The 25,014-nt window shown below is 33.9% G+C and overlaps 1 protein-coding gene across 1 annotated transcript in view; it reads left to right on the top strand.

Moving 5' to 3' along the window:
• The window catches only part of LRP1B (LDL receptor related protein 1B), a 1,943,477-nt gene that overhangs the window by 1,831,954 nt on the left and 86,509 nt on the right, over positions 1-25,014 (top strand). Inside the window, exons 78-83 of the mRNA XM_055261032.2 lie at positions 1,871-2,094; positions 3,151-3,257; positions 11,455-11,571; positions 13,230-13,403; positions 15,043-15,168; positions 20,588-20,752. Of these exons, the coding sequence (XP_055117007.1) occupies positions 1,871-2,094; positions 3,151-3,257; positions 11,455-11,571; positions 13,230-13,403; positions 15,043-15,168; positions 20,588-20,752 (913 nt within the window). The remainder of the gene's footprint in view (positions 1-1,870; positions 2,095-3,150; positions 3,258-11,454; positions 11,572-13,229; positions 13,404-15,042; positions 15,169-20,587; positions 20,753-25,014) is intronic.

The following is a 25,014-nucleotide window of genomic DNA, read 5'->3' as shown; positions in this document are numbered from 1 at the left end:
TCAATCAGACAAAGGGCATTGTAAGTTTTGTGTCATAAAGGTTTGTGTCATAAGTGTTAGAAAATTACACATATGCTTCAACAGGCTTAAAACAGCTTATAATGGTGATTTTTCCCATTGTCTTTCAAGTTTGTAGATTTATGATTCACACTGACATGCACATGCCATTTGGTGATATATTTACTTTTAAATGACGACAAGTTGAAAATAAAAATACGGTTAGCTTAAATGATACTGGAGCATCCGAAAATAATTTTTTGGTTTGGCTAGGACAAATATTTATATTCTAAACATTTATGAACATTATTTATATGACATTTCTAGAGTATACTGTATTGCAGAATGCTTTACATTTAATTCAGATAACTGAGATATCACTGGGTATATGAATAACATTTATCATTAAAGTTGAGAAATAGGGTAATAAAATTTCATAATTTCAGTTTTAAAGTCCAATAGGTCAAAGAACTGATCATAAATGGCATTAGAAATTGTCTATGGATTCTGTGTTTGATGTAAGCCATATTTTCCTTGAGATCCCAGTAATCATGCAGCAGACAGTGATTTGCAGTTCCTGTTTCTTGGCATCCCATGTTCTTTTTGAGATGTTCAGTTTGTTTTCTTTTAATCCAAGTCCACTGATTGATAATATTGGTTCCTCCGAACCCACACAAGAAGCTTTCATGTGTTAAAAACTCATATTTCCACTGCTTCCCAGGTCTTAAAGATGCTGTTACATATTGATTACACATCTAGTTGTAATCACCTTCAAATAATTTTTTCTACTCTTGCCATAATACCCTGGGAATACCTTCTCACTTTTGGTTATGCACAATAAACCTGGCCACGTCTAATTAATTACTACACTAGTTCCTGCTCAAAGTGATCAAGTTAACTTATGTTCTGTGCCCTTCAATTATTTTCCTTGCCGTCTAGTCTTAATGAATTCCGCTACCTTTGTCTCACAGTAATACAGTAAAGCAGAATGTTAAGATAATCCAACCTATCAAATGTAAGATAAATAACAGATATTTTGACTTTCCTCAAAAGATGTTAAAATACAGTATTTCCCTAAATGTGTCTAGCTGTACTAATCATTTTTTCAATTGTAGAACAAAATTATGTGTGGTGAGGATGCAGAGCATCTGAGTTTTTCTTACATTGCTGAAAAGATTGTAAATTGCTACAAAGTCTTTGAAAAATTTTTCCAGCAGTATCCTATCAAGCTAAGTGTGCATAAACTTGAAGTCACTAATTCTATTCCTTGGTAAATACCCAAAGGAATTGAGTGTTTGTATCCACCAAAAAAAAAAGGCACTAAACTATCCATAACTTTAGTTGTAATGGCCTAAAACTGTAACCAAGCCAAGTGGATATCGTCAGAATAACAGTAAACAAATACTACTGAGCAATGAAAAGATTAAAAATTGATGTATACAAAATAAGGATACATTTCACAGTCATGACGTTGAACAAAAGAATTCTGGAATGAAAGACTATGATTCTTTTTTACACTGATTTGTTTAAACCAATCTGTGGTGTTAGATCTCAGAATTATGGTTACTCTAAGGAAAATATTGACTGCAGGAAGTCACGGGTGACCCTCCTGTGGTTCTGGAAATATTTCAGCAGAGTAATGGTTAAACAGGTGCAATCTGGTTAAACTCCAGTGATCTGTACAATTAAGATTCATGCAGATAATACATCTACAAAGATTGAAAATAGCATTAAGTATCTTTTTGACATCTGTATAGCAATTAACTCATGACTATGTTCTTACAATTCCCCCATAACTTCAATATAAAGATACAGAAAACTCCGCTAATATCCTTTTGAAATTACCATGGTGTGTTGTTTTGTTTCCTTGTAGTGCCCTGAATTTAAAAGGCCCAGGGACATTGCCGTTGACTGGGTGGCTGGAAACATTTACTGGACTGATCATTCTAGAATGCACTGGTTCAGTTACTACACTACTCACTGGACCAGTCTGAGGTACTCTATCAACGTAGGGCAGCTGAATGGCCCCAACTGCACCAGACTCTTAACAAATATGGCTGGAGAACCCTATGCTATTGCTGTAAATCCTAAAAGAGGGTAGGTTAATGGCTTAGTGTTTCTATTTCTTGATAATGAATATCCGTTCTAGAAATTATGCTCTATAGATTTTGTCTCTGTAATGAGTGTTCAATGTGTAATAGTGTCACATGCTTTTAAATATCCTTGTACTATTTCTTCTGTAAAAAAGCATGTCCTATTCACACCAAATGACAATACAATTTTTTTTCTGAAATATTCCTGTATTATGTATTCAGTATACCTGTGTGTCTGTATGTGTGTCTATGCATGGTTATATGTGTGTATGGCAGAATAATGAGCCTGGTGTGATGTTTTTGATCTAACATTGAATTATTAAAATATTAAGCATAATATAAAACATATAGAGTACTAACATTTTTCTCTGTGGTAATAAAAGATGAAGGTATACACACACACACACATATATATATACACACACACGCACACACACACAAATTTAAAGGTGTGTTACAAACATTTCCTTCTTTTAGTTAGAGATGTAAACCTACAAGCAATGGCCAAAAAGGAAATAGAAAAATGTTAACTAAAACTCTGAATCATCCATAAAGTGGATTGATAACTCCTGAGTAAAAAGAGACAACTTATACTTAATTATTAGAATTATGCAGTCTTCCAAATTAAAGAATAATTTCTGTTTGGGAAGTTACTTCTCTATAAAAAAAAATAGCATGTTCATACAGCATCCATAATAAAATGACTATTCTGTTAAAACAAAAGGGGAGTTTCATGTGGTGGAAATATTTTTTCTCTGAGTTTTAATGAAATTTTCAAAATTGAATTTTGGATATTAAATAATGAGCTATGGTACATCACAGTATACAATGATTCTCAAGTATTAATGTGTGTAGGCAAGACTTTTAAAATATTGATTCCCCAGGCCATTTATTGGAGGTTCTCAGTCTGTGTGTTTTGAGTTGGACCTGGGAATCTACTTTTTAAGAGACTCTGGGGTGATTCTGAGGCACGTGGTCTGAAGAGCCACTGCTTTGTGGAGCAGAGTCGGGTTATAGCAGCACCATCACTAGGCTAACCTCCTTGACCCACTCTCTTCAGGATGATGTACTGGACTGTTGTTGGGGATCACTCCCACATAGAAGAAGCAGCCATGGACGGTACCCTGAGAAGGATTTTAGTACAAAAGAACTTACAGAGACCCACAGGTATGATTTCTGACACACGCTAAAATATGAAGCAGAATGACAAGTATATTGCTGTTAACAGTTATTTCTAGTGTTGTTGGCAATATAAGTATTTTTACAAGTGGATAAAAGTATTTAGAGTATGATTTTATGAAGTTATTTACATTTCATTTCCTATTTTCTCCACTTGAAAATCAGGTCCTTATAACTGTCAGTTATATTACAGGAATATTATTTGAAACTTGCCTAAGTTGTAAGGCTATTAGTCGGATTTCACAGGCATGAAATTTTGACAGTTTATAGCAATACATTTACATTAGGGTATTTTTACAGATATGTGTTAATGAAGTTGGGATATTTGGAAATATTCCTAGAGAATGAGAGATGAAATGAACAAATAGGTGGCTAAATATAAATACCTTATGTAAAAGACAGGTTTGGTGATTTTTTTTGCCTTTTCATTTAGAGCTCTTTTCAATATGGCTTTAGTCTCCCTGGCCACCTTGCCATCTAAGCTACTACTCCAAAGCATCTGTGTTCTCAGGACTGCCCAGGAATTCAGATCTTTTCTGTCTTCATGATCTTTCTCCCATGCCATTTTTCTCCCAGCTCCCCCATCTAGAATGTCCTTCCAACCTTTGTCTACCTAGTTAAATCTTTCCCCATCTTGTACATCTAACTTTGGCACTTCTTCAATAAAACATTTTCAGACTACAGGAGCCTCAGGGGCTCTGTGCCACCTACCCTCCACTGACTATACCTCCACAGAAAGGATATAATGCATTGTTTATAGTACATATTATTTAATAATTATGCATTGTAATATCTTTTGTAGTTTAAATTATTTATATTTAGTGCTTATATTATTAATCTTTAATGTGTTTTATACCTTTCCATTCATTTAGATTGTTTTTACTCTTTATGGGGAGAAGCAATATTTGAAACTTAGTCTATTTACATAAATCTGTTTTCATCCCATGCTCATTAACAAATATGCCCATTGAATGTCTACCATGTGCCAGAAATTGTTCCAAATGCTGAAGAAACAATGTGAAGCAAGTTCTAACCCTCATGAAATCTGTCTTCCTGTAGAGGATAGAATATACTGTCACATTGTTATACATGCTATACAGAAAAGCATAGTAAGAGATGGGCTGTCGAAGGAGGTACTATTTCAGTTACGATGATCACAGAAGTCATCTCTAGAAGGGGGATATTGAAAGAGAGACCTAACTAAAGAGAGGCAGCAAGTGATGTGAATATGTGAAGAAAGAGCTTTTTAAGAAAATAGAATAGAAAGTTCTGAGTAAGGAATTAGCTTAGCATGAAAACATCAAGAAGGTGAGTATGCCTAGAAGCATATAAACAATTCAAGAGAATGGAAGATATGAGGATGGCAAGGTGGCTCAAATGCAAAACTGGATTCTATTCTAGCTTTGAAGAGAGCGATTTGAAGGTATTGGCAAGGTAAGTGGCATAATCTCAAACACAGTTTTTATTTTTAAAATACTTCTTTGGTGTTAACATTTTACATAATCAATAGTATATGTAACATGTTTTTATTTTAAAGAATGACACTGGCAGCAGTTTGTGGAATTACCTGTAGGATGGTACTTAGGAGAGTGCCTAAAATGAGGATTCTTATAAAAGTCATTTATGAAGGAAGTTGTATGCAGAAGCAAGCTATAAAAGACAGAGGGAGAGAAGGGGAAGGAGCCCAGTAAACTGTTTCAGGTCGAGGCTAGTCTTGGTTTGAGCCACTATGGTTATGCTTTGGAGCATAAATTTATGACAGGCAAGGGGATCTGCTTTTGATATGCCCCATCAATCATAATTGGCCTTGAGGCTGTGATGTTCCAAGCAAAGCTGCTTCAATCAGTTAAGCACAATTATCTGGAGAAGGAGGGTATGTGCGAATTGGGTACTCCTATTTAGTTAAGGAGATCTACATAGGCACCACAGTGTCTCCAACACTGGGCCTAGTGACAGATGCATGGATCTGACACTTTCCACGTATTACCCATTCTGCTCAACAACTCTTATGGGTAACTTAATGATAAACACAACACAGTCCTTTTTCTCACAAAGCTTACATTAGAGAAAGAAAAAAAAATGAGGCATATGCAGAATTGTAGTTTTTGCAAAAGGTGAGAATTGTGTCATTGTCATGTTTTATAATAGCAGAGTTCAAAAGTGAGAAAGATAATCTCCAATAAAGAAAAACTGTGTGAAAAGTGACATTTGAATAAGTACTTGAGGGATAGATAGGAAATCCATCATGAGGAAATTTTTAAAAAGCTCTTCATTGGAGTCAGATACACCTGGTTTTGAATCTCAAGGGATTATTTATTAGCTGTGAGACCTCGGAAATGAATTTATTACCTTCTAACTTTGGCTTTATCAATAGAAAATCAAAAGATTGGCTGGGTGTGGTGGCTCATGCCTGTAATCCCAGCACTTTGGGAGGCCAAGGAGGGCGGATCACCTGAGGTCAGGAGTTTGAGACCAGCCTGCCCAACATGGCAAAACCCTGTCTCTACTAAAAATACAAAAAATAAGCCAGGCGTGGTGGTATGTACCTGTAATCCCAGCTACTCGGGAGGCTAAGGCATAAGAACTGCTTGAATCCAGGAGGCGGAGGTTGCAGTGAGGGGAGATCCCACCATTACACTCCCGCCTGAGTGACAAGAGTGGAACACCCTTTTAAAATAATATATATATATATATATATATAGTAATAACTAACTTTAAAAATGCCAGATATATGAAATAATATAGTCCTTTGAGCCAGGGGCTCCAATGTAGAGCATATGGATGCTCTGCTGATGTCAGGAATCATGGCACACGTAGAAGGGCACAGGTTGGGTGACATAATATGTGAGAAGAGACCTTCAATGCCAAAGGGCTTCAACATAACTTTTTAGCCAATATTGAGCCATTGTATAATTTTAAGGAGTGATTCAAATAATATGTGCCTTCAAATGACACACTGATTATTATTGTTATTGGGCACCATATAAGACACAATAAAAATATGTTGTTTCAATCAAGTGTGTGGCAGGTGAGCAATGTGTTCCATGACAGCAGGAACATGAAATATTTTGCTGAGGATAATGGCTTCAAGCTGCATCCACGTCCCTGCAAAGGACATGATCTCATTCCTTTTTATGGCTGTATAGTACTCCATGATGTATATGTACCACATTTTCTTTATGCAGTCTATCATTGGTGGGCATTTGGGTTGATTCCATGTCCTTGCTATTGTGAACAGTGCTGCAATGGACATATGCATGTGTGTATCTTTACAATAGAATTATTTATATTCTTTTGGGAATATACCCAGCAATGGGATTGCTGGGCCAAATAGTATGAAATACTATTGTAGTACTATCTAATAGTATGAAGTACTATTAGATTATTTCTCTAATAATCAGTGATGCTGAGCTTTTTTTCATATGTTTGTTGGCCAAAGGCATGTCTTCTTTTGAAAAGTGTTTGTTCTTGTCCTTTGCACACTTTTTACTGGGGTTGTTTTTTTCGTGTAAATTTGTTTAAGTTCTTTGTAGATTCTGAATTTAGACTTTTGTCAGATGGGTGGATTGCAAAAATTGTCTACCATTCTGTAGGTTGTCTGTTCACTCTGATAGTTTATTTTGCCGTGCAGAGCACTTTAGTTAAACTAGATCCTATTTGTCAATTTTTTCTTGTTACAATTTCTTTTAGCATCTTCAACATGAAATCTTTGCCTTTGCCTATGTCCTGAATGGTATTTCCGAGATTTTCTTCTAGGAATTTTACAGATTTGGGTTTTACATTTAAGTCTTAAATCTATATTGAGTTAATTTTTGTATATGGTGTAAGGAAGGGGTCCAGTTTCAATTTTCTGCATATGGCTAGCCAGTTGTCCTAGCACCATTTATTAAATACAAACTCCTTTCCCCATTGCTTGTTTTTGTCAGGTTTGCTGAAAATCAGGTGGTTGTAAATGTGCAGTCTTATTTCTGAGCTCTCTATTCTGTTCCATTGGTCTATGCGTCTGTACCAGTACCATAGCTTTTGGTTACTATAGCCTTGTAATATGGTTTGAAGTCAGGTAATGTGATGCCTCCAGCTTTGTTCTTTCTCCTTAGGATTATCTTAGCTATACGGGCTCTTTTTTGGCTCCATATTATTATTATTTTTGAGACAGAGTCTTGGTCTGTCACCCAGGCTGGAGTTCAGTGATGCTATCCTGGTTCACTGCAGCCTCTGCCTCCTGGGTTCAAGCAATTCTTCTGCCTCAGCCTCCCAAGTAGCTGGGATTACAGGCACCCGCCACCATGCCCAGCTATTTTTTGTATTTTTAGTACAGACAGGGTTTCACCATGTTGGCCAGGCTGGTCTTGAACTCCAGATCTCAAGTGATCAACCCGCCTCAGCCTCTCAAACTTCTGAGACTATAGGTGGGAGCCCAGCCCATATGAATTTTAAAGTAGTTTTTTTTTTTTTCTAATTTGGTGAAGGATGTCAATGGTAGTTTAATGGGAATAGCATTGAATTTATAAATTACTTTGGGCAGTATGGCCATTTTCACAATATTGATTCTTTCTTTCCATGAGCATGGTAGGTTTTTTTCATCTTGTGTTTTCTCTGATTCCCTTGAGCAGTGGTTTGTAGTTCTCCTTGAACAGGTCCTTCACTTCCCTTGTTAGCTGTATTTCTAAGTATTTTATTGTCTTTGTAGCAACTGTGAATGGGAGTTCATTTATGATTTGGCTCTCTGCTTGTCTATTGTTGGTGTATAGGAATGCTTGTGATTTTTGCATATTGATTTGGTATCCTAAGACTTTCCTGAAATTGCTTATCAGCTTAAGCTTTTGAGCTGAGAAGACTGGGTTTTCTAGATATAGGATCATGTCATCTGCAAACAAAGACATTATGAATTTCTCTCCTCCTATTTGAATATACTTTCTTTCTTTCTTTCTCTTGCCTGATTGCCCTGGCAAGAAATTCCAATTCTGTGTGGAATAGCAGTGGTGAGAGAAGGCATCTTTGTCTGTGCCAGTTTTCAAGGGAAATGCTTCTAGCATTTGCCTATTCAGTGTGATATTGGCTATGGATTTGTCATAAATGGTTATTATTTTGAGGTATGAGGAACATGAACTCTTTTGTTGTTTGCTCTGTGCATAGTACCTGGCAGCGTGTGGTACCGGGGAGGTACCCATGAGTATGTAGGGTTAATGGATGCTGTGTCAGATAAGGATACTTTCCAGCTTTGCATCCAGTAAGGAGGGTATGTAGTATTACATGAGTTTGATTTCAAACTACATTCTTTGATATTTAAAAGCTTATTTACATTGCTTCCCATCTCCCCCAAATTGCAGCAATTTCTAAGAAAATAAGTAACTACATACTGGTCCTGGACCACTCATAATTGTTTGATCCATTAAGCAAATTTGTTGGCCAACGTGATGTCTCTAGTTAAATAAAGTGGATATGAATGTTAGGATTATTTTGCTGTTACTTGAATTTAGTTTACCAACACTGTCATAAATAGATGTGTGTGTGTATGAAAACATGACTTTAATGTAGTTTCTAATCTAAAACTCTAGGGAATCTAACTCAAAAAATACTTCTAACAATTTTTTAAAATAAATTTGACATAATGGTATGTATCCAGTTTTTTTTGGCTCCTTTATCACCTCTTAAATCAAGAATATGGTAATTCACACTTGATGGTTATTACTATCTTACAGATTTTGGCTTTCCATTAAAACAGAATGTATATAATCTTTTTCTCTATTTCTGAAAAATATTGTTCTCTCCAAGTCCTGCCTCTTAATACTATGGTCATTTCATATAATATTTTGTTTTCTTCATTTTCTTTTTTTTTTCTTTCATTTTCTTCCAGCCTACAATGGAAATAGGGGAACTAGTAGATCTTAGAAAATTTTAGAGTTTGACAAGAGTGAAATTTTAAAATCCCTAAAATATAAAGTAGTCTTGGTATCAAGGGAGATATACAGAAAATGACTACATAATTAGCTGCATTAGCCTGTGTCACTAAAACTTAGTGAGCCTATGTCTGTATCTTTTATAAACCGTTCAAATTGTGATTCTGTTATACTTAATTAAAACAAGTATGGCATTTTATTTCAAATTTTCTGTGCTTCTAGTGACTTGGTTCCAAATATTCATCTTCCTCTGTTCAGATAAAAATGAGTTTCTTGAGAATTGATTTTTTTCCATTTTATTATTGGTTCTTTATTACAGAGCAAAAGAAGATATGATATTTTAAAGATAGACATGAACTTTTTTCATATAAACTTGATTCTCATCTCTATAACAGGAAAAGTTAGGTGATTCCTTTATTAACTTTTTAATTTAGAAGACTATCTCTTTTATTAAAGGGCTTAATAAAAAATCAAAATTATTGATTTGTGGATAATTCCACTCATCTATAAACTTTGTTATATAATTTTTATAAAGATGTAATTCCATCCAATAGTACAAAATATGGCCAGAGCTGATAAAAGTGGGTATGTCTTAGACAAACCTAGACCAATAATGCAGTATATGACACTTCTGAGAACTTTTTACTGCTTCTGAATCTGAAAAACAATATTGTTGATTAAATTGGATTACATACTCATTGTTTTCTTCTTTCCTGTGATTATCAATATTAATGTTTTTAAGTCTGAAACTAATGTTATCAGGAACAGGTTTTTGTTTTAGCTACTTCTTTATTGTAGCACAGCACATTGGTAGAGGAGAGAGAATCATGTTTTCATGTTTTTAACTCTTCTCAGTCAACTGTTTTGAACTATAGGAGCAGCAGCAAAAAACTGGGTAATTTGTGGTTCATATCACTCATAACTCTACATGAAAATGCAAAAACATATCTTCTAACATGACTTCAAATAGCAAATTAATAATTGAGCAGAAACCAGTAAAACAATGACCACTTGCTTAATTATTATTTTTCAGGATCTGGTCAGGCATGGTACATCTCTATACATTACTCGAGGAACAAAATATTTAGTTTGATTACATGTGAGCCAAATATTTATTTGTATTTAACTGAAAAATTATTCATTAATGATTTCCAACATGGATTATTTCCATTCTTACTAAGTCTTGGTCCAGTTACATGGGAATAAAAGTCTAGCACAGACTCAAAAGTACCTTTCACTTAGTTGCATTGCCATTAAAATGTACTTCAGTTGCTTATTGAATATTTTCATTGGGAACACTCTTCATTGCCTAAGGTATTTAACTGCATTGTACTTCCAAAGTATGCAATATGTCATATTTAGACAGTAGCTATGTCACAAAAATTAATCTACAGCAGTGAGTATTTATTATAGAATTCATGAGTCAGATATATTACTCTTCCATATTGAAGGAAGTTTACTTTCTTAGATATTCTATGTGTTGATGATAGATACTGGATGGATTCCAATCACATCAGAGTAGCTGGGATTGTAGGTGCCAGCCACCACTCCCAGCTAATTTTTGTATGAAACGGGGTTTCACCATGTTGGCCAGCTGGCCTCAATCTCCTGACCTTGTAATCCTCCCGCTTCAGCCTCCCAAAGTGGTGGGATTACAGGCGTGAGCCACCACACCTGGCTAATATCAATCTTTAGTCACATTAACTTCAGCATGCACACAGATGTCCGATAACACTGTTGGCCAACTCTGAATGGGTGAAAATATATTTTAATTAAATACATGAACCTTGTATCTTCTGAGAACTATACCTTCTTGAAGGGATTAAAAATACAAATAATTACACTAACTCATTTTAAATAATGGTCCAGTAAATGATTTAAATAATGAATTCATTCTCCATATAATATAAAGATGAAAATGGAAATATTAAAGAAAAGTCTATTAGAGAATAGCTAAAAAAAAGTCTATTAGAGAACAGCTAAAATTAAGAAACCATAAATATGGCTAGAAGGGATGTTTAGGGCAGACTTGCCTATGTGAAATAAGACTTTTGCTAGAGTTTGTTAAGTAAATGCCATGTAATCTGAACTCATGTATTTGAGATAAAGATTGAGTTACTTTAATTTTTCTAATTAATTTCTACAGTATCATGAAGGGCACCGGGTAATTTCTTTGATGCTTGAAGACAAATGTCAACTGTAATTATACAATAAGCAAAAGTATGATTTTGAATGTTTCAAATTTATTATTTGCACTATTTGTCTTGTGTGTGTTGATTTTGCAGGTTTGGCTGTGGATTATTTTAGTGAACGCATATATTGGGCTGACTTTGAGCTCTCCATCATTGGCAGTGTTCTGTATGATGGCTCTAATTCAGTAGTCTCTGTCAGCAGCAAACAAGGTTTGTGAAGTGCTTTTGTCTTCATTTTTAATTGTAATTGAGAGTGTTAAATACTAATACAAAAATATAAGTGTGGATACTTTGCATTCAGGATTTTCTTAAATTCTTTCTCCTTTCAACTTATAAGGCTTCCTAGTAATTAAAATTTTCATTCCTACTGGAAAAACATAGAGGCCAGGGCAGAAGTTTGTCCATCTTGACTTGAACAAACATGGCCATCGCTGCCCAGATTCAGAAAATAATTTCATTCTGTGGCTTCCGTGGCTATTCCATTCTGAGCAGAACACTTTTAGTAGTCAAGATCAGCACCTGTGAACACTAACTTTTATTTCAATTGCAATAACAAGCAAACAGTGAGTTACTCTATGTAGCAAAATATCACAGTAATGATTGTTAACCATCCACATAAACAGCGATGCGTCAAAAATGACCATTTAACTCTACCACCAGTGACTGCTTAATCTACTTGTGCTCGTCTATTGCTATACCGTTTTTATGCCCACCTGTCTGCCTGGCTCCTATTTTTTACTGTCTCATTTTTCCAGCTCCCTTCTGTTCCTCATACTTTTTCTCTGCCTGGCTGTCTCGGTTCTTTCTGCTGAATTTAATTTCTTCCCTTTCCGTTTCACTTTCTTTTCCCTACTTCAACCCCTTCCCACAATTTTTTGTCACCGCAAATTATCACATCCACTTTAAATTTTTATATTTGCATGTTATATATTTACTGAGTATAGCTTTGCTTCCTTTTTAAATGACACAGACAGGGAAGTTAAACAACTAAATCAAATTTTTATTGTGCCTTTGCCTGAAGTGTGTGTGTTTTTTTTTTTTAATCAATGGCCTCAGATAAAAAAAAAAAAGTTCACATCCCTATAATTAATTAGTTACAATGAAGTTAACTTGTTCTGGCTTTGGTACACATTTTACTATTTCATGAAATAGCAAAGAAAAATATATGAATATAAAGACACTTTATACTTTACAACCTCTAGATAATTAGTAAAATATAAACGTCATTTTATTTGTTATAAATTTCAGTTTCAAAAGTTAGAATAATTATTCATTTGATAAAATCTCTGAAAATAAGTCACAAGATGTGAAAATAATGGTTACTATTATTTTTAGACAAACTAATCAGATGAATGATTTTCTTTTACCTGTTTGTTTTCTTTATTCTATTTCTGAAATGAACAATAGTAATGTCAAATATTATTTTTGGATTTACCCTTTAAAAATCAACTAATCAGTCATTTGGGCATGTAATTTGATCATTTATTTGATCTGGAACACAAACTGAGTTGTGTAAATTGCCTGTTTTTATACTACAGATAACATTGGCTTTTCTTTTGTCAACTGCATAGCAGAGAGGATTAGTCTGCAGATAATAACCCCCAGAAAATGCTTTGTGATGGTAAACATGATTAAATGATGATGGAAGTGTATTTTTATGTTTTAAGTAACATGTTTACTATATTGCATATCCTTACTTCAGATATATTAATTCTAAGAACTTCATAGCTAATATTGTAAATATTCCAGTTCTGAAAGTTTATTTTTAAGCAGTAATAAGATTTTCAATATCGTCTTGGATAAACATAGTTTTTTAAAGTCTGAGTATATATATTAAAACTTTCATAACTGCCTTTTTAAAATTCCAGGTTTATTACATCCACATAGGATCGATGTCTTTGAAGATTATATATATGGAGCAGGACCTAAAAATGGTGTATTTCGAGTACAAAAATTTGGCCATGGTTCAGTAGAGTACTTAGATTTCAATATTGATAAAACAAAAGGAGTTTTGATATCTCATCATTATAAACAACTAGACTGTAAGTATAATATATTATGAAGTTGTCTATATTGGTAAATTTTTTTCTTATCTCTCTCAAAAGAATATATTTTTAAATATCTTAACTATGTAAATGTCTTAACCTCAGTAAATTAAGTAACCTTTTTCAATTACCAAAATCAAAATATAGATAATTCTATTTCTGCTGTAATCGGGAAAATGTTCAGCATTTGGCCATGTTTTCTTGAAATTAAAAGTTTCTAAAATTCTTAATAGAACCTTGTGAGTGTATAGACAAACTATACAAGTAAGGAAATTTATTGTTATCCATTTTGACTCTTATTACCGATCAACAAGTAACTATTATAGTATTAACCTTCCATTCTTAAATATATACAAAAATAACTCTTCCCAAGAGTTGTATCTTTTCTCTGATTTATTGTATATGACTTATTATTGTTACTCTCCCTCCTAGAAAGGAGTGGGTAAGTCATCGAGGTAATTAAGGTAATTCTCTTGAAAATATGTTTCTAACACAGCTATCAAAAACATTGAAGAACAAAGTGAAAAATAATAATATGGCTGAAATTCTAATGATCTGTCTTTATGTATCAGTTCACTCTTCAAGATGCTGTTCAAAGGTTATTTGTAATTACTATTTATGGCAAATGAAATGGATTTTATCTTGTTTTGTGCATTTATCTGGAAAGATAACAATTGGTGTTTATTCAAATCAGTTCTCACAACAGAACAAAATATAGTTTCCTAAAATGTCCTGAAATTTTGTCCAAAGTCTTGCTGCTCTTTACCAATAATTTGGCATATAAGGTTCCAAGGTTAATATGAGGACAGTTTCTCTCATCCTCCAGTTCTGTTTAATTTATATTCATAGTTGATAATTTATATTCATAGTTGAATATTGCCACATTCATAAAAAGTAAACAAAACCCTCTTGAGTAGTGGTTCTTCCAGAAAAAAAGCCACTCTCATAGTCACCAGCTCAGCTACCTGGGTGCCCTTTCTGTTTAATTCTGATGAAATAATCTCTAGGAAAGGTCAAAAATCAGCTATGACTGCAAAGGATACTGACTGGATAAAAATTTAAACAAAAATAAGTATGGCACACATTTAGACGTGCATACAAACTCCTACTTGATGGAAAGGAAGCCATTTTAGACATGCTTTTTCAAAAAAAAGTCGTATTGTTCATCTGTACCTTGAACTGACAAGCTACATATGTATTTTCATCCTTTGTATTAATAAATACGGGGGGCGGGCATTGTTTTTGTCTGTTAGAACAGCTCTGTGAAATAAGCTGTTGAAATGAAGGTTAGATCCCCCCAAAACTTCCATTGGCTTTACTTTCCAACACAGTCCCAATGGTACTTCAGGTTCTAAGACCAACTCTTATGCCAAAAGCAGTTAGTCAGAAGCAAAAGTAACAAAGTATAGATTTGAATAATTTCTTCTCTCTTTTGGAAAATATAAATAAGGCAAACTTACTATTATGATCAGCATTGGGTAATTTTTCTTCACCTATAAAGGAAAATGATGATATTGAGTAAATGTGATTACTTTTCAACATTGCTAATTAATCATTTCCCCTTATTTAATTTTATGCTTTTGAAGCCTACTGTATCTATATTTACACATTTCTTTGTTTTCTTTTGTTTAACCAGTACCCAATCCATGCTTGGATTTAGCATGTGAATTTCTTTGCTTGCTAAATCCTTCTGGGGCCACTTGTGTGTGTCCAGAAGGAAAATATTTGATTAATGGCACCTGCAATGATGACAGCCTGTTAGGTAGGTATACTTTATTATTCTGTAAATAATGAATTAATCCTTATCATAAAATTTCACACCTAGTGAAATGGAGTGAAATTATCTGTTCCATCATCAATTTAGCTACCTTGATAGCAGCGGTTCTTGAATGCCTGTGTAAACTGTACTTTTCTCTGAAGAAGACTTTCAAACAATTCATTCTGCATTTATTCACAAAGCAGCATTGAACATTTACAGGCACTTAACAACAGATAGAGAACTTTGAAGTCACTGACAGACCCAAAAGAGATTTTTTATAACTCTTCTATTAGATAAGACAATATTTTTTGAGAACATTCTGCTATGGGTTTCAACTCAGCCCAAAAATCCATTTATTTATTCAATACACTTCTATTGATTACCTCTTGTGTGCCAAACACTAACTTAGAAATTGAGAACTAATTTAGAAACCAAATTTTAGCTTCTTCTCTGTAAAATGGGACTTACAATACTACTACTACTATTACTACTGCTTCTGCTATTACCACAAAGAATAATAATAATAAATATTTTGAGGGCTGATGAAGAAGGCATAACACTAATGTAAAAACTAAAAACTAACTTAGAAACAAAATGGATAAGATTTTTTCATTCATGCAGTTTGTATTTCAGAAACTAGAAGCTGGAATAATAAATAAAACACAAAACAGTATGATAGCACAAGGAAAGAAAACATGTCCCTTGAATAGCCAGCTAGACTGACAATAAATAAATTACCTCATATTCAAGACATTAGGTATAATGGGGAAAATATTGTTACTAAAAGAAAATCCACACACAATACTTTTAAAAATTATTTTATTCATTCATTCTTACTGAGACAGAGTCTTGCTGTCACCCAGGCTGGAGTGCAGTGGCATGATCTCGGCTCACTGCAACCTCTACCTCCTGGGTTCAAGCAATTCTGCCTCAGCCTCCCAAGTAGCTGGGACTACAGGTATGTGTCACTATGCCTGCATAATTTTGTGTGTGTGTATTTTTAGTAGAGATGGGGTTTTGCCATGTTGGCCAGCCTGATCTCGAACTCCTGACCTCAGGTGATCCGCCTGCCTAAGCCTCCCAGAGTGCTGGGATTACAGGCAGGAACTACAACACCCGGCCACACATACTAAATTTTATGTCACAGACACAAAGGCAGTGCTCTTGCCAGGCACGGTGGCTCACACATGTAATCACAGCACTTAAGGAGGCAGAGACCAGAGGACAGCTTGAGCCCAGGGGTTCGAGACCTGCCTGGGCAACATAACAAGTACCCATTCTCCACAAAAAGGAAAAAAAAAAAAATGTAGTGCTCCAAAATCACTGGAGGATCACAGCAAACATTTTTCATGGCAGGGTTTGTTACCTGTTGTATTTCCCTCCGCTAGAATGCACTCCTCACGTGGACTCTGGGTCCTTACCCTCAGGCAGCATCTCCACCTCTGCATGATTTTTCTCTTTGTTCTCTGCTGAAGGTTACATCCAATTTGAAGACTTCTGATCTTTATAAGGCACTCAGTGTCTAAAACTATTGTAGTACTTTCATTTAATATATATTCTTTAAGCATTTGATATGCAGAGCCGAAGGGTTTGAAAAGATGAATTGAAGAATAAGATAAGCACCAATAAATAGATATTTATGTGGACAATGACACAAGCCACAGAGTTAAAACTATTAGGAGAATTCAGATTATTATTCAAAGAGGGGATCAGTCAGAATTTCCTATAGGATATGACACTTAAACATGGTCTGCAAAGGCAGATTGGATTTAGATTAAATGGAAGGAGGGAGGAGGACACTGAGACAGAAAAGCTGTCTGAGAAGTATGGAAACATGGTGGGTAAAGAAAATAATAAGTCATTCATTTTAGTTAGTATGTAGAAGTGTGAAGCCCTGTTTTGGGTAATAAGGTTGGAAAATTCGTAACAGAGAGCTAAGTGTGAATCATGATTGGTATTTTGGATGGGCATTTTGGTGCCAATTATTGAAAAGGGATGCCGTCATGGCCCTGGGATGCTCTCTTCCCCTTTATCCATTCTCCCAATCAGAGTAGCTGTTATCTCAACTGCGATGGGGTAATACGAGAATCAAGTAAACATTTCCAAATATTGTTAGACTGCATCACAGAGGTAAACTCTGCAAAGGTATCTATTCCACTTAACCTCTCGGAAACAGATCCTTTAACTGTGAACAACTTTTCTGTAGAAATGTCATACCTTCAGCAGTTCCACATAATCCCTTACCCATTGCCCTCACAGGTGCCTCCTCTGTACTGTATCTACTTAGAATATTTGGGTGAGAGAGGCATTTCGTAGAGAGATTAGGATAATGCACAGAAATAAACCAATAATGCTACCAAGGGACTTTTACATTGCCTCTGATGTTACAAGTATTGTTTAGAGTCAAGTTTCAGACAGTTTTTGTTGGCTTTCCCTTCCTCTTTTATGTAATCCTCTTCTGTGTAATCCCATGTTTCCACAGCCTCTTCTATGTAATCCTCCTCCTTTCCTCTTTGTTTGGTCCAAATTATGTATCCAGAAATCTAAACTCTATGAATACCCTGCAAGGACATGACCTAGTGCAGGGCTGAGATGAAGCTTTAGCTTAGGCCAAAGTCTACCACTTAAATAACTTTGTTGTACTTGGACTCTGTACCTGCCTCCCTTGTTCTCAGTTTATTCTTTATAACATTGAAGTAACAATAAATACTACTAATATTACTATCACTGACAGTAGTAATAATAGTAAATATTTTGAAAACCTATGAGGAAAGCATAATTCTATGTATGTGTGTAGACATATATGAATTTAATCTTCAGATTTTATTATCTAGTAATTTCTATTTTACAGATAAAATGGAAGCATTAGAAGCTCATTTGATTGTCTAACATTACTTAGTAAATGATGGCACCCCAGGGTGAATGTAGGTGGTCCACTCTGTTAATTGTCACACAATGCATCCCAGTATCTCTGTGTCACCCAGAGTACCCATTTCCAGAGTTATTGGAAATTCTAGCAATAACGTGCATAGAATGGCTAGCACAATACCTTGCAAAAAGTAGACACATAACCCTTTAAAATCAATATGTCACTTCGAAGTAGGTAAGAAAACGAAACAAGTTTTTTGCTGCATTGAGTCACCAAATCGTATCATTTTATGCTTGAAAGAAGGAATCTTGCTTATCTACATATACACTTATCCACGATCTAAAACTTTTTTTGGAGATGTGTTTTGCTCTTTCAACCCTGCTTAAAAGGCATGATTTCAGAAACCTCAAAGCCCATTCTTGTAATTTAAGAGAAAATCTTACATTTAATCAAAGTGATTACCCTTCCAAGACACCACATTACTTTTGGGGTGGAGTCTAAAATCCACGGATCTTCTCTTACTGCTTATTTCTTCAAAATCACTTACCTATTGTAATTCCTTTCTTTACCCTCTCCAATCCAGGTCCACTCACAGTAACTTTCATTCATTTCCTCCAGTGCTCACCCATAGGTCTGCCTAGATGGTATTCCACTGGCGCTCCATCCTCTGTAAACCTTGTGGGCACTCGGTCAATGATGCTGAATAAGACTGCTACTTGCTTACTTTAACAAATGAGCATATCAGTTGCCTGTTGAAATTTCACAGTACACTTTGAAGACCCAACTGTCAGCGCTTCATCTTTCTCCTAGTCTAGATATAGTCAATAAGGGCTAGAAGTCGAATTTTCATTTGTATATAAGTGTGTATGGTACATACTTAACACTTATGTACTTAATATTTACAAAGTATTACAATTTTATATATTTTTCCCATTTCTTATTTACTATTCATACAAACCTGAGTTAACTTGTATATTTGTCATTAAGGACATTTTAAAGTGAAGTAACTGAGGCTCAAATCAGGTAACTTGTATGCCTAGTAAGCAGCAGAATGAGGACCTACACGGGTCTCATTATACCACTGTAATTTTTTATAATATATTTCTATTACGTCATGAGAGTTATTCATATTACAAATACAAACTTCAGTAATGCCAATCTGAATCCTGCCTACATGACAATATATTAGAAACTTTTCAATGAGGCAAGTCTCAGAATTGTATGGCACTGCTGACAGTTTCTATTTATGACAGTGGACGTGATACTTGAATCACTGTGTCATTTGAAGCCACTGAGGTGCTTAAAGATGCTCTTGAAATCATTGCAGTGATATATTCAAGCTTCTGTCATGTATGTGCCAGTGTATCTTGAATAAGGATCATAAATTGTTTTGATTTTACCTACTTTAACTATAAAAATGGGCATTACTATAGTAAAGGGCATATTCTAGAATAGAATGCTTATTACAACTTTCTCAATCAGTTTTGTTCCATTGAACACTGTACGTTGCTCAAAGCAAAGCAGCATTTCTAATGGAGAAGGCCATGTCAATATGCACAGAAAAATAACCTAGAAAATGATTCCAAACCTCTTTATCATAAATTATACTTGTCATATTGTTAAAAATAATTTTGCTACCCCAAGGAATGTCCAACCTTTTTTATTCTGAGTCAAAATGTTCTTAAGTAGGTAGACTCTACAGAATCATTTAGGATAAATGTTACACACAGAAATGTTTCTGACACTGTTCTATCACCAACTTGTACCAAATCTCAATGACTTTTAGTTTGGGACATTTACATATGGTTAATAAGGACCAACATCGAAGACTCTCTCTTCATGTAAATATTTCTCAGTATGTATATTCACACATGCATACACTATAGAACAAATAGTGTGTATGTGTGTGCATATGCTATAAATGTATCTTACAAATTTAAAGTTTTCTTTTTTAATAGCAACTACTCCTAAAAATAAGCTATGTTTGTCCATATTATAAGGAAGATTTCTTGGTTGGAAAATATAATACTTTTAGAAGCCTAGGCAACACAGTGGGAACCTGTCTCTACAAAAAATTTAAAAATTGGCCACGTGTGGGGGTGCACAGTATAGTCCCAGCTACTTGGAAAGTGGAGGTGGGAGGATCACTGAGGCCCAGGAAGTTGAGGCTGCAGTGAGCTGTGATCATGCCACTGCCCACCAGTCTGGGTGACAGAGCAAGCCCCTGTCTCAGTAAAAATAAAAGAAAGAAGATGAAAATATATTACTTTTAGAAAGTTTCAGTTAGTTTTACTATTCAATATTTTACAAATACAAGAAAAGGTTAATAATGCTTTAAATTTAAAGAATACATATTAATTTAATATGTATATTTACCATTCAACAACTAGAATCTGTTTTCAGATAGTATTTAATATTTTCTTCTTTTGTACTTGGGGTAATTATTTTATGGAAACAAAAGATCCTAGTATTTAAATATTGTATCTATTTGAATTATGTTATTAAATTACTCCTTGAAAACATGCTCATTTGTACATTTCTTCTCATAAACAGATGATTCATGTAAGTTAACTTGTGAAAATGGAGGAAGATGCATTTTAAATGAGAAAGGTGATTTGAGGTGTCACTGTTGGCCTAGTTATTCAGGAGAAAGATGTGAAGTCAACCACTGTAGCAACTACTGCCAGAATGGAGGAACTTGCGTACCATCAGTTCTAGGTAAATATTTCAGTGTCATTGTTTGTCAAATCTTTTGCAGTTTTCCTTATATATGAATCAAAAATGTTTAATGTTACAAATATACTTCCTAATATCTTAATAAACAATAGACTAACAAACACAATATGCTAACACAAAATTAAATCAATGGCATTTGTTCTAAATTCAGTATATAAAAGTTCAAGCCCAAAATTTAACAATACTAATGGTCATTACTCTGGGTTGAGCATGTGCCATGTGACAGGCTCAGTGTTTATACATAATTTGCCCCTGGCTCAGAATGGTTGGTAGAGCCAATTTTCCAAGCTTACTATGTTTGACCCCAAAGTTTATTTGACCCCAAAGTTTATGGTTTTTTTTTGTTGTTGTTGCACAAATAGTTTTCCTAATGCTAAAAATCAATTGTTATTGAAAATTAGGATTATTTTAAATGTAAATAAACTGTAACAGAGAATCTGATAGCATCCTGATTCTCATCTAAAATTGTTACTACTCTTTTGGCATCACACTGTATCATATAACATGCTTTGGAAATACAAGGTTTCTACATCTCAGGATGTATTTGAGATTATTATTAATTTATGCAATAGCCATGTTTGCAGAAAGTGTTCTGTACAGCACATAAATGAACATAGAAACATATTCTTCTATTGTATTAAATTTAAAATATGTTCCATGAGGAAAAAATAACCCCAATGCATAATAAAAATCTAATTTGCAAATTCCAATATTCAGTGCAAGGGATATTATGCAACTATTATAGTGCGATCTATGAACATTTAATTTTACTATGCAACTATCATAGTGCAATCTATGAACATTTAATTTTACTACCATAAATGCAAATTTAGTCAAATGGAAAATTCTATATTATTTTCACATTCCCCTACATGGTTAATTTCTATCTTACTGGGAGTTCTCACGGCTTCTATTGTTTATGCTACATTTTGAAGTATTTTATGTAGTGCTAACTGAGAGAGTTACATGAAGAATTTTCAGTGTGGATCTGAAAAATCAAGCTGTTTCTGAAATGCATTCTAATAGGAAAAGTTTGATAATTTTGTCTATAAATATTTTCTTATTAATTCATAATGAAATTATTCTAACTACTTAATAGCATTCTGAAAAAATCAGGAGTTTGATTAGATTGAAATATAAAAGGCACCAGGAGTCTTACCACATATTTTTATTTTGTTAAGGGAGGCTAGTTCATAAAGTATATTCTGTTACTATAAGAAAAATTGTAGTACTGGCTCCTTTACTGAATATACAAATAAGAATTCAGGTTCAAGGAATACGTGTGTGTATTTTAGTAACACACATAACATCTCCTTTAAGGAAAAAGTTTTTCTCATAAAAAATGAATTGTTTGGAAATTTTATTATTCAATTGGTAACTTAATTTTCTCATTGAGATAATGAAAACCATGGTGTTATAGCTGGATGATTTATCTATATTTATATTTAGGCCAAGTAAACAATTTGAAATTCCAAATTATTGCTGTCTATTGAACGTGCAATGCATCTGCAGGGATAAATCTCTACAAAACATTGAATTTGCTGTCTTGTTGATGCACCCGGAGTTGTATACAGATACAGCACAACTTTTAATGTTTTGTTGAAATCATTTGTCTAAACTTTAGTGCATGCTCAAAATCTGTAGTTCAATTTTATCTGTGCACACAATTATATCCTAATTTACATACATAATATGTTCAGGAAAAATGTTTTTTAAATTAATAATATAAATTAGTTCTTACATGGATTCAATATGAGATACAGACATGTAGTTTATTTCATTGCATCTAATAATTATATGATATGTAATTAAGTCACTTAAAAAGCATTTTTCACTTTTAAAATGTGGTTTTATAAAAACATTGTTTGGTATTATAGACTATAGAACCTCATTATCTCCACACAAATGTTAATTTGTTAAACAAATCCCAGTGAGCAATTCATGGATTTATTCATTGTTGGTTTACTTACAGTTAAGCCTTTGGGCAAATTCCTATGTGGACACTATATAACTAGGGTTTGGGGCAGGCTTAATTATAATTTATAAGTTTATGACAGTTGTATAGAACAATAATAATTGAACAAAAGAAATGTCACTAGTTAATTAAAAGTACACATCTGTGAGGCATAATTAAAATTTTACATGTAGGAATGAGTTTTTCTCATTCCTTAAGGTTGTTTGTAATAATGAACACTAAAAATAAAATATTTTGATATCGATTATATCAATAAGGATCCATGTAGTTCATTTTTATGACCTGCTCATAGGAGGATAGATTTAAGACAAAATTTGCTTTTGACAAAATAATTGAAATCAGAGTAAAGCATAGTATTAAGCATTTCTTATTGAAAATAGAGAAAATTTTTGAAAGTTTTTATGCATCATAGATATCATTAAGACATGTTTGCTGTTAACAGCTATATTTACACTTAATCTTTACTTTTATGAACATTTATTCTCTATAGTATATTCATGATGTTTGGTATTTTTTTACTGCTATAGGTCTGTTATTTAGTCTTTTAATGTTTATATCAAAGTGAGTCAACCTTTCCTACCCAGTTGATTTAGAGGAATGGAACTCGAGGGTTTGTACTTTTGAGACAACATTCCCAGTTACTTTCTTCTACTCCTAAAGTTTGGAGTTATGCTGAGGGGAAGCAGATCTTACTTTGGGAGTTTGTAAATATGCAAAAGCACAGCTAGCTAGGTTAAGAGGTGAAAGTGCAATTTGGGATATGGTGGGCAACACGTTTGAATTGAATATTTTAAGTGAATACCACAACAAGAAGGCAGAAGCTGTCATTGTAGCTCTCTCTGCCACCACATCTGAGGACTTTGGCAGTTAAGGATTTTTTTTTCCCCCTGGAAATAAAGAGCATTCCTTCTCATTCATTCAGGGGTTTTCTGTCTTGGTAACTGTCCCCAAATCAGATGGTAGAATTGCTCAAAGTCAAGTTAAATCAGAATTTTTGGATAACTTTGGAACATTACGAAACTAATGACAAAACATATGTAGTAAAGGATCTCAAGTCACATATGTACGTGGGGCATAAAATACACAGTCACCTAACTGATATCTTAAAGAGTGAACATTCATTTAAACTGCTCATCTTTGCTTTTCTTTCACTTCTCATTTAAATGAAGACATTTAAATCAATCTTCGCATCCTAGCTCCCTTAACATAGGTATTAATTATATTTGGGAATGCTGAAAACTGGATATTTGGTTCTACTTGCCTTTTTTGGGCTTTTTTGTGTTAATTTAGGGAATACAAGTGCAGTTTTGTTACATGGATATATTGTGTAGTGGTGAAGTCTGGACTGTTAGTGTAACCATTAGCTGAATAGTGTACATTTTACCCATTAAGTAATTTCTTATCCTTTACCCTCCTCCCACCCTTCCACTTCTCCAATGTCTATTATTCCACAGCATGTCTATGTGTACACATGATTTAGCTCCTATTTGTAAGTAAGAACAGGTGGTAATAGACTTTCTGAGATGTTTTGCTCAAGATAATGGCCTTCAGTTTCATCCATATTACTACAAAAAAACATGATTTTATTCTTTTCTACGCCTAAGTAGTATCCCATGGTGTGTGTGTATGTGTGTGTATGCCACATTTTCTTTATCCAGTCATTCATTGAACATGTAGGTTGATTCCATGTTTTTCCTATTGTGAATATTGCTGTCATAAACATACATGTGCAGTATCTTTTTGATATAATGATATTTTTTCCCATTAGGTGAAAATATACTCAGTAGTGAGACTGTTGTATCAAATGGTAGTTTTATTTTTAGCTATTTGAGAAATCTCCATACTATTTCCCATAGAGGCTGTACTAATTTACATTCCCACCAACAGCGTATAAGTGTTCCCTTGTCTCTACAACCTTGTCATTTGTTATTTTTTGGCTTTTTAATAGTAGCCATTTTAACTGATGTAAGATGGTATTTCATTGTAATTTATATTTCTCTAGTGATTATGTATATACTTGTGGGCCATTTGTATGTTTTCTTTTGAAAAGTGTCTGTTCATGTTCTTTAACCACATTTTAATAGGGTTATTTGGGGTTTTTTTGTTATAGTTGAATTGTTTGAGTTCCTTTTAGATTCTGGATATTAGCCCTTTGTCAGATGCATAATTTGCAAATAATTTCTCCCATTGTTCCGGTTGTCTGTTCAGTCTGTTAATTATTTATTTTGCTATGCAGAAGTGTTTTAGTCTAATTAAGTCCCATTTATCT

This window comes from Symphalangus syndactylus, chromosome 22 (genome assembly GCF_028878055.3).
Source record: "Symphalangus syndactylus isolate Jambi chromosome 22, NHGRI_mSymSyn1-v2.1_pri, whole genome shotgun sequence".
NCBI classification, from domain to species: domain Eukaryota; kingdom Metazoa; phylum Chordata; class Mammalia; order Primates; family Hylobatidae; genus Symphalangus; species Symphalangus syndactylus.
This window is presented reverse-complemented; position numbering and strand designations above follow the sequence as displayed.